The sequence below is a fragment of the Podarcis cretensis genome (genome assembly GCF_951804945.1).
Source record: "Podarcis cretensis genome assembly, chromosome: 5".
In the NCBI taxonomy this organism is placed as follows: Eukaryota; Metazoa; Chordata; class Lepidosauria; order Squamata; family Lacertidae; genus Podarcis; species Podarcis cretensis.
The window spans coordinates 93791387-93805738 of record NC_137174.1 but is presented as its reverse complement, the minus strand read 5'-3'; the positions used below and the strand labels follow the sequence as shown (position 1 = coordinate 93805738).

Here is a 14352-nt window from a genome sequence, read left to right as displayed (position 1 = left end):
GGATTCGAACCGCCGACCTTTCGATCGGCAAGTCCTAGGCGCTGAGGCTTTAACCCACAGCGCCACCTGCGTCCGCTCTGGAGGGTAGGACCCAACCAATGGCTTCCAGTTACAAGAAAGGAGATTCCGACTAAACGTCAGGAAGAACTTTCTGGCAGTAAGAGGTGATGGACAGTGGAACAAGAGTCCCTCAGGAGGTGGTAGACTCTCCTTCCTTGGAGGTTTTCAAGCAGAGGTTTGGGCGGCCATCTTGCATGGATGGTTTAGTTGAGATTCCTGCATTGCAGGGGTTTCCACTAGATGACGCTTGGGGGGGGTCTCTTCTAACTCTAAGATTCTATGATTAAATACAACAGATAACATGCACTCTCTTCATGAGACCATCACATCTGTGCAAAAACAGCTGCCTCTTCCCTATTTGCGGACTTTTTATTTCAGCCAAAGCCCACTTACCTTTGTTCCTTCACACATGGCTACTTTGGCCAACTTGAATGTCGTTCTGTTTGGCTTCCGGTCACTCTATTAATGATTCATTTTCTATTTGCCTCCCTTGACTGTGGATCAAGGCCACTGCTTTAGCTTTGCAGATGTTGTGTCGGTATAAAACGGTGCGCCTTTAAGCATCCCCCTGTGTGTGTGCGCATCTCTGAAAGGACACTTCAAATGTAAACTCCGAAGGGAGAGCAGAGAAGGGGTGAGAGGAGGAAGCCAGTTTCTACCACAGCCAAAATGGAGCTTCTGGCAGCTGCTGTGCTGATGGCGGTGTTGCTGGGCTCTAATGGCGAAAACCAAGCCGCCGTGGTTTCTGCAGACTGCAATGATGCAGGAATAGAAAAGGATGCTGGGTTGGCCCTCGACTTGATCAATAAGCACCGCAAGGATGGCTATATTTTCACCCTCTTGCGTGTTGCCGATGCTCACATACAACATGTGGTAAGTACTACAGCCCTGACTGGCTCCTTGGCTGACTTTTCTCTTAGGAACACAGTGGTACCTCTAGATGCGAACGGGATCCGTTCTGGAGCCCTGTTCGCATCCAGAAGTGAACACAACCCACGTCCACATGTCTGCGCGTGCGTGGGTCGCAATTTGCTGCTTCCGCGCATGCGCGTGATGTCATTTTGACCACCTGCGCATGCGCGAGCGGTGAAACCCGGAAGTAACATGCTCCGTTACTTCCGGGTCGCTGCAGCGCGCAACCCAAAAGTACTTATCCTGAAGCTACTTCAACCCAAGGTATGACTGTACAGGGAGTTGCCTTATACTAAGTCCTCTGGCCCATTGTCTACACCATGGTATCCCAAATTTGGGTCTTCAGCTCTTTTGGGGACTACAGCTCCCATCCTCCCTAGCTAGAAGGCTCCATGGAGGAAACCAAAGCTATTTGAAATTGTCTCAAAGTGAGACGTTTCATGCAAGAACACATTGGTGTGAAATACCTCTATATGTCTGATGCGAACTGGAGAAATGTCAAACCAATGTCAGCAGACATTCTGACCGAGCCTCTACCAAGAAACCATTTTGGGAATGAGTCAAGATGGGGCTCTGGGTGGTTCATTAATTGTGTGTGCAATGGTTATATTTGTCGGACAGGGCGTTGGTGGGATAACCCACCTCATATAACCAACATGCTTAAATCTAATTGATGCATGAAGAGGTTAATGTCATAGAATAAGCTGCCCTGCCAGGTTTAGCTCTGTTTGGGATGAACGAGGTAATCAAGCCTTTGTCCCCCTCCAGTCTACCTGAGAAGCTCAACTTGTAAAGAGCACATAGCTGGTTGCTCCAAGCTCAAACCACATGACTCTCACAAGAAGTTTTGTAAGGAGAAATATTGCAGAAAAGATTTATGAGAATGGATTTTAAGTTATGGATTATTTAAAGTAATAGTTAGGATAACAAATGTAAGATTAAGAGATGAGGTTTGAAAATCATTAGACGTGGTTGATGGAAGTCTCAGGTTAAAATAGCCAAAATGTTGTATAAGAAGAGATGAGATGTTCTGTTTGGAAAATATATGTAAAAACTAATAAAAATGTATATTAAAAACAAACAAACATGACTCTCACAAGCCGTTATAGAGTTACTATACAAATAATTTGGGAACTTTAACCACTTTGTAACAGCTAAGTTTTACTGCCTGTGCAATCTATTTGGAAGCACATGAATCTGATCATTGGATAGTTTGTAAGTTAACCCTAAAAAAAACATGTAGCCTTTTTATATGCTAGGGGAAGAAGGAAACTTTGGAAGAAACTCACAAGGGCATACAGTGGTACCTCGGGTTACATATGCTTCAGGTTACATACGCTTCAGGTTACAGACTCCATTAACCCAGAAATATTACCTCGGGTTAAGAACTTTGCTTCAGAATGAGAACAGAAATTGATCGTGCAACAGCGGCACAGTGGCAGCAGGAGGCCCCATTAGCTAAAGTGGTGCTTCAGGTTAAGAACAGTTTCAGGTTAAGAACGGACCTCCAGAACGAATTAAGTTCTTAACCCAAGGTACCACTGTATTTTAAAAATCTAACAACCTATACGTCCATGCTTTAATTTGCTGCATATTTTGTTGTTTTAAATCTCTGCTGCAGTTCTCTCACCAAAGATTACTTGCCCCAAATCTGGATCTTGGCATCCAGGGAAATCTCTTATATGTATTTTTTTCCTTGCCACCAACTCAAGGCATGCTGTAAAGGTGCCTGCCTGCTGAGAAATACATACCGTAATTCCCTAATTTATTGCTGCATATATATCCCGCCTTTCTGCCAAGGAGCTCAAGGTGACATCCCGCCTTCATTTAATTCCCACAGCAACTGGCAAGGCAGGTTAGGCTGAGAGAGAGGACGACTGGCCAAGGTGAGCTTCATGGCTGCAGCATTTGAACTCTGGCCTCCCAGGTCGAAGTCTAACACTAACAACTAGGCCACACCAATCGCAGGGGGAATTACTAAAAAAAAACTGTTGGATTGCACAGAATTGGGGGTGGGGTGGGGGGTAAATGGGGGGTAGCTGGATACTGCCAAAATATCTTCTGCAGAAATGCATTTGATTTTGTTGCATTTCCTCCCCTTTCAGGGAAATGATTCCATCTTGTACTTAACTCTGGATGTGCTGGAAACAGAATGCTCTGTATTATCTCGGAAAAACTGGTCATCTTGTGGAAACAGGCCGTTCTACGGCTATACAGTAAGTAACAACATCTCACGGATACTGCCGATACTCTGTGGCAGGCATAGGCAAACTCGGCCCTTCAGATGTTTTTGGTCTACAATTCCCATGATCCCTAGCTAACAGGACCAGTGGCCAGGGATGATGGGAGTTGTAGTCCCAAAACATCTGGAGAGCCGAGTTTGCCTATGCCTGCTCTATGGATATCAATGTTTTTGTGACTAAGGATCTCAGCGTTTGAAGCTGAGAGTGCTTGTCATTAGCCACAATCTCTATGTATTCTGTGGGCCCTTGAGAAATGCTACAGCTTGGTTCATTTCCCTTCAAACCGACTTCCATCCAGCTTGAAAACGTATGCCACGGTTAAGCTGAGATGTGCACATTTGAGACAGCTGCCGCACATGCGCAAATGACTGCACATGCGCAGAGGACAGCTTTGAGCAACAGGAGTTTGCGGGGGTTGCAGGTGCAAGGACACAAATCAGGTAATGTGCATCAGGTGAAGACATTCCAAGCCCCTTGTTGATGTGTACAAAAAGGTAAAAATGTGACTTGAATTGCAGCAGCGGAAACAGACTTCCAGCGTTTTAAGTCACTAATGTGTACACAGCTTAAGAAAAGTACAGTAACCGTCAGAGCAGGGAGGCAAACATCCCTTGTGGCTTTTGGAAAAGACGGGTGCTTGTATCAGAGCTTCCGACAGATGTCTGTCTTTTGCCTTCTCCAGGACTTTGGGCGATGTAAAGCTGTTGTGCAAATAAACCGGTTCCTTGAGGAAGAGAAACTGCATAGATACAACTGCACTATGAGCCCAGGTATTCATAGCTTCCAAATGAAGTGTCTGTGAACTCACGCAGGATACAGACAAAAAGATGGGTCACTGCAATCTGGTAGCTCACTCACAGCATTACAGGGGAAGCTGCCTTATAACAGAATTCTTGCTGCTGTGGTGGCATACACAAACAGTGGTCTTATGTCTTTTTTAATTTCTAATGGTAAAATGCCTAAAAGAAAAATCTCTGGGTTTTTTTTAATAGGTAAGTCTGAATAATTTCTTAAATTCATTATATCTATTATCCCAGAATTCCCTAATGATTGTACAAGTCCACCAAATGTGATAGTATGACGCCACATCTATTTTACATCTCCAACAAATCGGTGATCCTCCTTTATACATTTTCACTAGTTTCAAGTGGGGTATGATGTCCAAGAAGGACACTGACAAACTGGTACGTGTCCAGAGGAGGGCAACCAAAATGGTCAAAGGCCTGGAAACGATGCCTTATGAGGAACGGCTAAGGGAGCTGGGCATGTTTAGCCTGGAGAAGAGGAGGTTAAGGGGTGATATGATAGCCATGTTCAAATATATAAAAGGATGTCACATAGAGGAGGGAGAAAGGTTGTTTTCTGCTGCTCCAGACAGCAGACACGGAGCAATGGATCCAAAGTGCAAGAAAAAAGATTCCACCTAAACATTAGAAAGAACTTCCTGACAGTAAGAGCTGTTTGACAGTGGAATTTGCTGCCAAGGAGTGTGGTGGAGTCTCCTTCTTTGGAGGTCTTTAAGCAGAGGCTTGACAACCATATGTCAGGAGTGCTCTGATGGTGTTTCCTGCTTGGCAGGGGGTTGGACTCGATGGCCCTTGTGGTCTCTTCCAACTCTATGATTCTATGATTCTATGAGTCAGATCATTGGGTCCATCTTGCTCAGAATACCAGGGCTGGGGAACCATTTTGAGTCCTTTGCCTGTGGAAAACCTCCTAAGGGGCACATGGGTGCCAGGGATGGGTGGGTGCCAGAGGGGGAGAAATGGAACACTAGATGTGAGTCTTAGCCTTTGTGCACAAGGCTACATTCCAGACACACAAAAGCAGGTGGTTTAGTCTAAAAGGACTCGCAGTGGCCCTATAGCCCTACCTAGAGATGCTAGCTACCTTTGAAGGTGACCCAGAAACTACAGCTAATCCAGAATGCGGCAGCTAGACTGGTGACTGGGAGTGGCCGCCGAGACCACATAATACCAGTCCTGAAAGACCTACATTGGCTCCCAGTACATTTCCGAGCACAATTCAAAGTGTTGGTGCTGACCCTTAAAGCCCTAAACAGCTTTGTCCCAGTATACCTGAAGGAGCGTCTCCACCCCCAACGTTCAAACCGGACACTTAGGTCCAGCTCCGAGGGCCTTCTGGCAGCTCCCTCACTGCGAGGTTACAGGGAACCAGGCAGAGGGCCTTCTCAGTAGTGGCACCAGCCTTGTGGAATGCCCTCCCATCATATAACAAGGAAATAAACAACTATATGACTTTTAGAAGGCAGCCCTGTTTAGGGAAGTTTTTGATGTTTGATGTTTTATCCTGTTTTTAATATTCTGTTGGGAGCTGCCCAGAGTGGGCAGGGTATAAATGATAAATAATAATAATAATAATAATAATAATAATAATAATAATAGTTGTTGTTGTTGTTGTTGTTGTTGTTGTTGTTAGAGATTGAACCTGGGCCTTTTCCATGCAGTCCAGATGGTGTGCCACTGAACCACAGCCCTTAATTGTCATCATATGAATTATCTTTTCTCCCAAGCTGATCCCAGTAGAAACCTTTCCCCCCCCCTCTACTTTTCAGCAGGTGCTGGCAGCAGACTTTGGTGATTGGGTAGGGATTTGTGATGTCAGAAACCTACTTTTCAGGACCATTTTTCAGGTTTAATTTTAAAAAAGCACCGTCTTAACTTTTAAAGGTATAAATGCAATATCTTTAAAAACACAGGCAGGTAATTCACCTGAAGAGAGAGAATTCACTGCTGAAGAGAATTGGGATTGATACAGAGGAAGATACAGGGCGAGGGAAGTCAGGGATTAAAGGACAACACTGGGACATTGGACGTGCTATAAATCAATGACTTCACCCTGCATGTTAATTATAATCCCAGGCAACAAAATACAATGCTGATAACTGCTCACTTTTCTCAGTTCCACCTCAATTATACGAGTGCAAGGATTGTCCAGTGAGGGTAACAGTCATAGAAGCCACTGAAGAGCACATGAAGTACGCCAATGGGGTCTTGGAGCAATACAATCAGGACAGCAACCAGACGAACTATTACAAGGTGGAGGAAATAAAAAAAGTTTTCAGTGCGGTATGTATCAGTCTGCCCTGGAACTTAAATTGCTGGATACAGGTGAAGCTTTCCCCATCTCCCATTCATAGCTGTCAACCGTCCCTTATTTGTCGGGAAACTCCCTTATCCCAGCACCATTTCCCGCGGCTGTCTTGGATTGATGATGTCCCTTAAATTTCCCGGGTTTCAAAGGAAGCATCTCCTCTGCCTCCCTCCCTCCCTGTCGGCCAGGGAGGAGGGAGGCTCCAACTGTGTTGTTTGGCTGCGTTGCTCACCCAATAAGGAGTCTGAGAACAACTGGGGGGTGGAGCTTGCATGCCCTGTGCTGATCAAATCGGCCGCATTGCCTGGGGACTCGCCTTTGCTCAGCGCTTCCCTGTGGTTTTCCTTGCTGCATCCCCTTTGCCGGGTTGCTGCGCTGTGGGAACCACCGCTTGAGGCTTCGTTTGGATGCTGGTTGACTAAAATCCCTTATTTTGGCTGCTGAGCCCTTATTTTCGAGGCTGCTGGCCCCTTATTTTCCAATCTTTAAGTTGACAGCTATGCCCATTTCTTTGCTAGGAAAGAGGCCATGTGCTCTTTTGTGTACTATTAGGATGGTGTCAAAGGCCCACAATGCTTGGCAAGTACATTCTCAGAGTTCACTGGGGCAAACCATGTCTATTCAGTTCATTTGACAGTGCAGAACTGGCACCGTTACAAAGGTGCCACGTAATGCTTGTTCCGCATGGAAAAGAAATGGATTTCTTTAGTGTGGTGGCACCTGCAGTCTGGAGCTCAGTGCCTATTGACATCTGGCAGGCTCTGGGAGTAAACCCAAGGAAAAATCCATACCTTGCAGGACATCTTCGGGAGGAGGAAAGGCCACAAGGAGTAAAGCCTGCGCAGCCCAAGACCTCCAGACACACTGCCCAGGCTTGTGGCCTGGAGAGATTGTTGCAGTGCTTCTAATGCAACAAAAACAACACAGGAGGCAGCCATTCCCAGTTATGGGTCTCTGAAGCCACAGCAGGCGCTGTGATTCTGCAGCAGTTTGACTTCACCCCCGGAGGCACACTCCATTGTCAGATGCCAACAACAAAGGCACTATAAATGCACTCTGTTCAGCACCTGCTTCAATCCCTTTTGTTTAGGGAAGCCTATCCCGACACAAATGGGACGCAGGTGGCGCTGTGGGTAAAAGCCTCAGCGCCTAGGACTTGCCGATCGAAAGGTCGGCAGTTCGAATCCCTGCGGCGGGGTGCGCTCCCGCTGCTCGGTCCCAGCGCCTGCCAACCTAGCAGTTCGAAAGCACCTCCAGGTGCAAGTAGATAAATAGGGACCGCTTACCAGCGGGAAGGTAAACGGCGTTTCCGTGTGCGGCTCTGGCTCTGGCCAGAGCAGCGATGTCACGCTGGCCACGTGACCCGGAAGTGTCTCCGGACAGCGCTGGCCCCTGGCCTCTTAAGTGAGATGGGCGCACAACCCCAGAGTCTGTCAAGACTGGCCCGTACGGGCAGGGGTACCTTTACCTTTACCTTTATCCCGACACAAAGAAGTTAGAAGTGTTTTGTTTTATGTTTTAATCATATTTTGACTATTTTTAAATACCTGCTTCCGACTGTTTTTAATCTATGATTTTAATGTTTTAATGTATATATTTGTAAACCTTTTAGAGGGGCAGTGATTTGGGGTTGTTATTGTTTTTTTACAATTATGTGATATATAATTTTTGGTAATTAATGAAATTCAGCTGGTTTAAATTTGCCGTGTAGCTACCAGGGGCCCAACGCAAAGAAGAAAGGTGTGTCTTGGCATTTCAAATGGCTGCGCCACCTTCATCATTCTGCCCGAACACTGAGGTCCAGCACCGAGGGCCTTCTGGCAGTTCCCTCACTGCAAGAAGCCAAGTTACAGGGAACCAGGCAGAGGGCCTTCTCGGTGGTGGCACCCGCCCTGTAGAACACCCTCCCACCAGATGTCAAAGAGAAAAATAACTACCAAACTTTTAAAAGACATCTGGAGGCAGCCCTGTTTAGGGAAGCTTTTAATGTTTAATAGGTTACTGTATTTTAGTGTTCTGTTGGAAGCTGCCCAGAGTGGCTGGGGAAACCTAGCCAGATGAGCAGGGTATAAATAATATATTATTATTATTATTATTATTATTATTATTATTATTATTATTATTATTATTATTTGGGCTCTTGCCTGGCCTTTCCCCTGCAGGTGGCTGATCGTACGGCGTACGTAGTTGAGTTTACCATCAAAGAAACCTCGTGCCCCAAAGCCAGTCTTGCAAGGAATATCTCGGCATGTGAATTTCTCCCTGACGGAACTGCGGTAAGAGAAGAGTCTAGCATAACCTCTGCAATGTGGCGCTTTCTGGGTGTTTTGAACTACAACTCCCACCAGCCCCAGTTCAACAGGCTGTGGGTTAGCTAACCCTAGAAGCTAAATCTTGAGGGGAAATGTGAGAGGTTTCTAGACACACACTCACAGCTCTTCGCCGCCTATCCAGGCAAGCAGGAGCCATTATCAGAGTTCAAGGATGCAATCCAGCACATGAGGAGGGTGCAGAGGCAGGGGGGTGGCCTGGGGAGAGGGCATGGCCTAGTGAGAGCCCCAAGGGCCTGGTGGAGAGGTCTTGAGGTCCACATTTAGCCCACAGGCCTGAAGTTCCCCCAGGCTGATTTAAATATCATCACAATTACAGCGTAACTCTTGCTCACAAATTTATTGACAGCTGCACGAATTGCAATGGCTAGGAAGTGGAAGGGGCATGCAGAATATAAAATGGAAGAATGGTATAAAGAGGTGTGGGATATAGCTATGAATGATTAATTCACATGTGCCATTAAGGTAAGACAGGGAATATGCAGGAGAAATGATTTTGAGGAGATATGGAGGGTGTCTGTAGAATTTGTACTGTTAAAACGGAAAGGGGTCAAACCATCGCAAGAGGTGTTGAAATTTTGGGAGGTTGGATAGTTACAATGGAACGGTCTCAGTGGTGCTGTGCACATTTTTATTCTTATTTGTTTATGATTATTAATTGTCAAATAAATGTATAAAATGGAAATAAATGTATAAAAAAAAACAATTACAGTGTAAATCATGCAGAATAACAAACAAGTCATCAGTAAAACAATTACAAATCTTCAGTAGAACAATCTTCTATAAACACTGTTAACAAAACGACTAAAAAATAAGTTAAACTGCAGAACGACAAGAAACTACAAAGCATTACAGCACTCGTAATCCACAAAACCAGGGCTTTTTTTTCCCAGCCAGAACTCACCAGAACTCAGTTCTGGCACCTCTCAGGTGGGCGCCATTGCCATTCTAAGAGAACAAGGGAGGTGTTCGTGGTGAGTTCTGGCACCTCTTTTTCTAGAAAAAGAGCACTGCACAAAACAATATTAGCAACATTAACAAACCAACAACCAAAAACAAACTAAGCGCTGTTGAGTTCACACACCCCCATGACTCACAGTCTTCCACTCTGTTCATCAAAGGACACAAACTCTCAATGTCTGTGGCAACAACTCCATTCTGAAGGCTCTTAGAGCTGGAGCGATGGGCAAGGCAGGTGGAAAAAGCCATTGTCTGATGGCCAGCACAACATCTGACTGTATTTAAATGATTTCCTCTCAAACTACATCTCTAAATGCATTTTCTTTCAAAATATATGCATTTTGACACTTTTTTTTAACCTCCCTCCCTTGACAAGGGCTGTTGGGGCCATGGCTCTCTTAGGGATAACAGGATTGCACCTTTAGAAGCAAAGCTTAGGCCTCTCCATTTGGTATCAATGGCTACCAGCCATGATGGCTCTGTGCTACCATAACAGTTGGAGGCAGTATGGGTCCTAATACTGGCAGCTGGGATCGCCAAGGGGGAGAGTTGCTGTGGTGCTCAGGTCCTGCCTGTGAGCATCTCAGGGGCATTCAGTCAGCCAGTGTGAGAACAGGATGCTTGTCTACCTGGGCCTTTGGCCTGACCCAGCAGTCTCTTCTTACGCCCCTGGAAAAGAATCTGCAGCACCATCCTTTCCCCTACGTCACAGCCGGCCGCGTCAGCAGTGCTGTGAGACAGCCCCAATCAGCTGGCAGGGTGGGTGTGCCGCAAGTAATGTAATCCTGGAGCAGCCAGCTGGCACCCTCTTTCTCACCCCCTTCCCTGGATCTTGGGCTCAAGTGGCAGTAGGCATTGGGTAAGCCTTTGGTTGGAGGGGAGCTTGTAGCCTTTGCCTGCCCCTCCTCAGTAAGGGTATCCTGTTAAAGGGATCTGGAGTGTGACATGCTGTCCGAAGCTCCTACAGGGACCCCTTGGGGTGCTGCCTCTTGTTAGAATTCCTCCTCCATGGTTGCAGTCATGGGATTTTTTCTATCACATGACGGTATATGTTTTGACTCCACAGAGTGGGAAGTGATGGAGACAGGATGTTTGTGTTACTGTCTTACGTGAGGTGGGACTATTGTCCTTTGTTCTTTTTCCCTTTGCTGTCTGATGCTAGAGAGAAAGGGAGCCATGTTGCAGTGCTCCGTGTGTGTTTATATGTAAATAAAGTAGATTAGCCAAAATGCTGAGTTGCTGAGGTCTGTTACACAAGCTGCAAAGACTCTGTGGATCCCTAAGTGTGCCGATGTCTGTTGGCATCGGTCGCTGTGATGTTTGGGCTGAAGAAAGCTTATGAAGCTCCCGAACGAGCGACCAGGAGGGAGAGAACATGCCAGTCGGGCATGTTTCTCTGCCAGGGTCCTACTTGAGTGTAGGATGAGCTCCTGACACCTCTATCTAATGTAAGTCATAGGACACCCCCTATCAGTGGTTTATCTTTCCATGGACTCTCTACAGATGGGCAGGAGTCAAGATGTAGCCTGACTTCACTCCAATGCCTAAGCCAAACTGCTCACATCTGTAACCAATGAAATTGTGGCCTATTTGAACCCATAAACCAAACTACTCCGTGTCATTGTGTTTTATTGTTCTTCTGGGAACTTTGTGGCTCGGGTGCCTTGACACACAAAAGAATCTGCAGCACCATCTAGTGCAGGGGCACAGATTCACACTGACATTTCCTTCTTCTCCGCAGCACAAAGGACTCTGCAGAGGAAAAGCCGTTAAGGAGTCGGATGCAAAAGTTCCCAGTGTGATTGAAATAGAGTCCTGTGAAATCTACAATATTCAAGTAAGTCTATTCCCCTGCCCCCTGCTCCGTGGCTAAAGGGAGTGTCCTTCCCACCTACCTTTAAGTCAGGCTTCCTCAACCTCGGCCCTCCAGATGTTTTTGGCCTACAACTCCCATGTTCCCTAGCTAGCAGGACCAGTGGTCAGGGATGCTGGGAATTGTAGTCTCAAAACATCTGGAGGGCCGAGGTTGAGGAAGCCTGCTTTAAGGCAAGGACAGAAGCAGGCAGCATCAACAGAAACAAGCGCACCGCCTTGCCTCCATAGTTGAGGGGGCCGGTGCCTGCAACATGCGCAAGTGACGTCAGCAAGCCACAGGACGTGCTGATGTCATGTGCCATTTGCCGTGCTCGCACTGTGGATGCACGATGAACAGTGTGCTGATGGCAGTTGTGTCACGGTGTGCAATTAAGGTAAGCATGTTACACAGCATGCACACACAGCCGCTGCAGGTTTGGGGGGGCAGGACATTAAAGGGGGGAACATTCAAGGACACCGTCTGTGCAGCATAAACCAATCCACCAGGTGGTGGCAGAAAATTTAGGTGCACTGCAATTACAGTGGAACTTTGGTTTTCGAACCTAATCCGTTCCGGAAGTCCATTTGACTTCCAAAATGTTCGAAAACCGAAAATCAAAGGGCTGTCAGCAAATTGAATGGTGAAAATGGAAGAACGTACGGCGGAAGCCGTTTGACTTCCGAGGCATGTTCGAAAACAGAAGAATTCACTTCCGGGTTTTTGGTGTTCGGCTTCTGAATCATTCAGCAGCCGAGACGTTCGAAAACCAATGTTCCACTGTACTTCCGTTCGGAAGTGGCAATAGCAAATTTATATTCCACCCAGCAGAGAGCACCAAAGAGGTTCCTATACTGTGCTTTCTTTTGGTCTCTAGAGTTTCAATGAATAGGAAGTACAAGCTGCTAATGTGGCTCACATTAATTGGAGATTTTGCAAAATGAAAACAAAAAACTCAGCAAAACTCAACAACTTTGTGAAAAAACATTCAGCAACTTTTGGAGAGGACGAATGGTAGGCTGCTGTTTCATGGTGAGCGTGATAGCAGCCCAAAGTCCAAGGACTGACAATCTACATCCAAGGCAAAAAAAAAAGGAGTTGGGTGCATTCGCTGGTGCAATGAAAATTGTGAAAGGTTCGTAAGCTAACTCCTTTTCTTTCTTTTCTTTCTTTCTTTCTTTCTTTCTTTCTTTCTTTCTTTCTTTCTTTTCTCCTTTTGCTTCCCGTTCTCATGTGTGCTGCATGCACACCTGGTGGCTGCGCTCCAGGATACAGGAAAAGGTTGCCATGTGTGCGGGCACACATGCAGGCACCCGCCACATGGGGACCATCACAACCATGACCACCACCACCATGGTTCTTGTCACCATCATCAACATCACAGCTTCGGACCTCACCATGGGCATCACAAACGTCATGGGCATCACAGGCATGGGCATGGGCATCACAGGCATGCAGGGCCCAGAGGTGACCACAATTGCTCTGAAGAATATCCTGACTTTCCCCCTCCTCCAGGACCTTGCTACCCTCCTCCACCCCCTGGCGGACCACACCATTTCCCACCTCTTAACGGTCCCCCACCTCCTCCAGGGCCACCACATGGGCCTCTTTGCCATCCTCCGCCCCCTCCTGATGTCCCCGACGATCGTCCCACATCTCCCCCGAATCAGCGGGTTCGTAGGCATAGCAACCACCACAAGCGCTGTCACGGCCCCAGGTGTCGTATGAGGTCAGCTGGGAGAAGAGGAGGAGGATCCTCTGAAGAGCACAGTTCCTTTGAAGACCACCACCCTTTCCATGGCAGCAAAGCCGGGTCGGTCTACTACATCCCAGTTGTGAGTCCAAACAATGTCCTCCAAGTTCCTGGGGCAGACTTCTTTGGTGGCCCAGACAGTCAGCAGAGAGGCCACAGGGGGCCGCCTTTGTGCGGCAAAGGACTTCGCCAGAAACCAGCACTGCAGCCATTCCCCGATGCTGATTCAGAATCGAAATCATGCCCAGGGAAGCCCAAGTATGATCGGCCGGGCCTTTTGTCTTTGTATCCGCAATGAAACACATTCCCATTAAGCCGAAGTGTTTCCGTAACTACATAGCTCCACGGCCTTCAATAGTGAAAAATAAAACATCTCTATACACAAAACAGTTTCTTTTATTCTGAGAGGGAATGAGCATTTATGGAAAGAGGTATGTCTCAAGCAGAAAACCTATGTTTGGTTTGTTGGTTTTATTAAATTTATATATCAGCTGTCAGGGGCTCAGGAGCAGAGGCACAGGGAAGAGAGGAGATGGAGAGCGAAGGGGAAGAATCCGAGGGGAGCGTAGAAGAGGACAGTGGACCGAGGGATTCCATGAGCCTCTCCAGTGAATCGGAAGATTCACAGAAGGGGGCGCCAGTGGCCAGGGGTAGGGGGTTCCCAAGGGGAATGCCCCAGGAGCAAGGGGGCAGCAGGGACTCCCAGAGCAGTAGCTGGAAATCAGGACCAGCTTCCCCACCAGAGCAGAGTGGGGGGGAAGAGTCCCAAGGATTGGGGCCAGTGCATTCCCCACCAGGGAGAGAAGATAAAGCAGGGCTGACCACGCCTCCATCAGAAAGTCGGACAACGGAGGAGAGGTCAGATCCGGCCAGTGTCCCGGAAGAGGGAAGCAGTGACTGAAGTAGTGTAACGGTTAGGAGAAAGGTCACTGGGCTGGCGCGAGAGGCAAGTTCAAATGTACAGGAGCGCAGGACAGCAGAGAATGAGGATTGGGAACCGGGTCCTAAAGCCCGCCGGAGGGAGGGGGAGGAGCTAAGCGACTCAGCATCGGAAGAGTCCAGAAAGGGCAATGCCCCAGCGGGCAGGAGGACCCAGAGGAGGAGAGAGCAGCGTAAAAGGTGGAGCAG

The 14352-nt window shown here is 47.3% G+C and overlaps 1 protein-coding gene across 1 annotated transcript; it reads left to right on the top strand.

Annotated features, from left to right (window-relative positions):
- The first annotated feature begins 596 nt into the window (after window positions 1–596).
- HRG (histidine rich glycoprotein) lies at window positions 597–13611 on the top strand. Its single transcript, XM_079978009.1, has 7 exons — window positions 597–933; window positions 3078–3188; window positions 3898–3985; window positions 6138–6304; window positions 8492–8605; window positions 11361–11456; window positions 12740–13611. Exons 1-7 carry the CDS (start codon window positions 730–732, stop codon window positions 13520–13522), a joined length of 1563 nt encoding a protein of 520 aa, XP_079834135.1. The 5' UTR covers window positions 597–729; the 3' UTR covers window positions 13523–13611.
- Window positions 13612–14352: the final 741 nt, after the last annotated feature.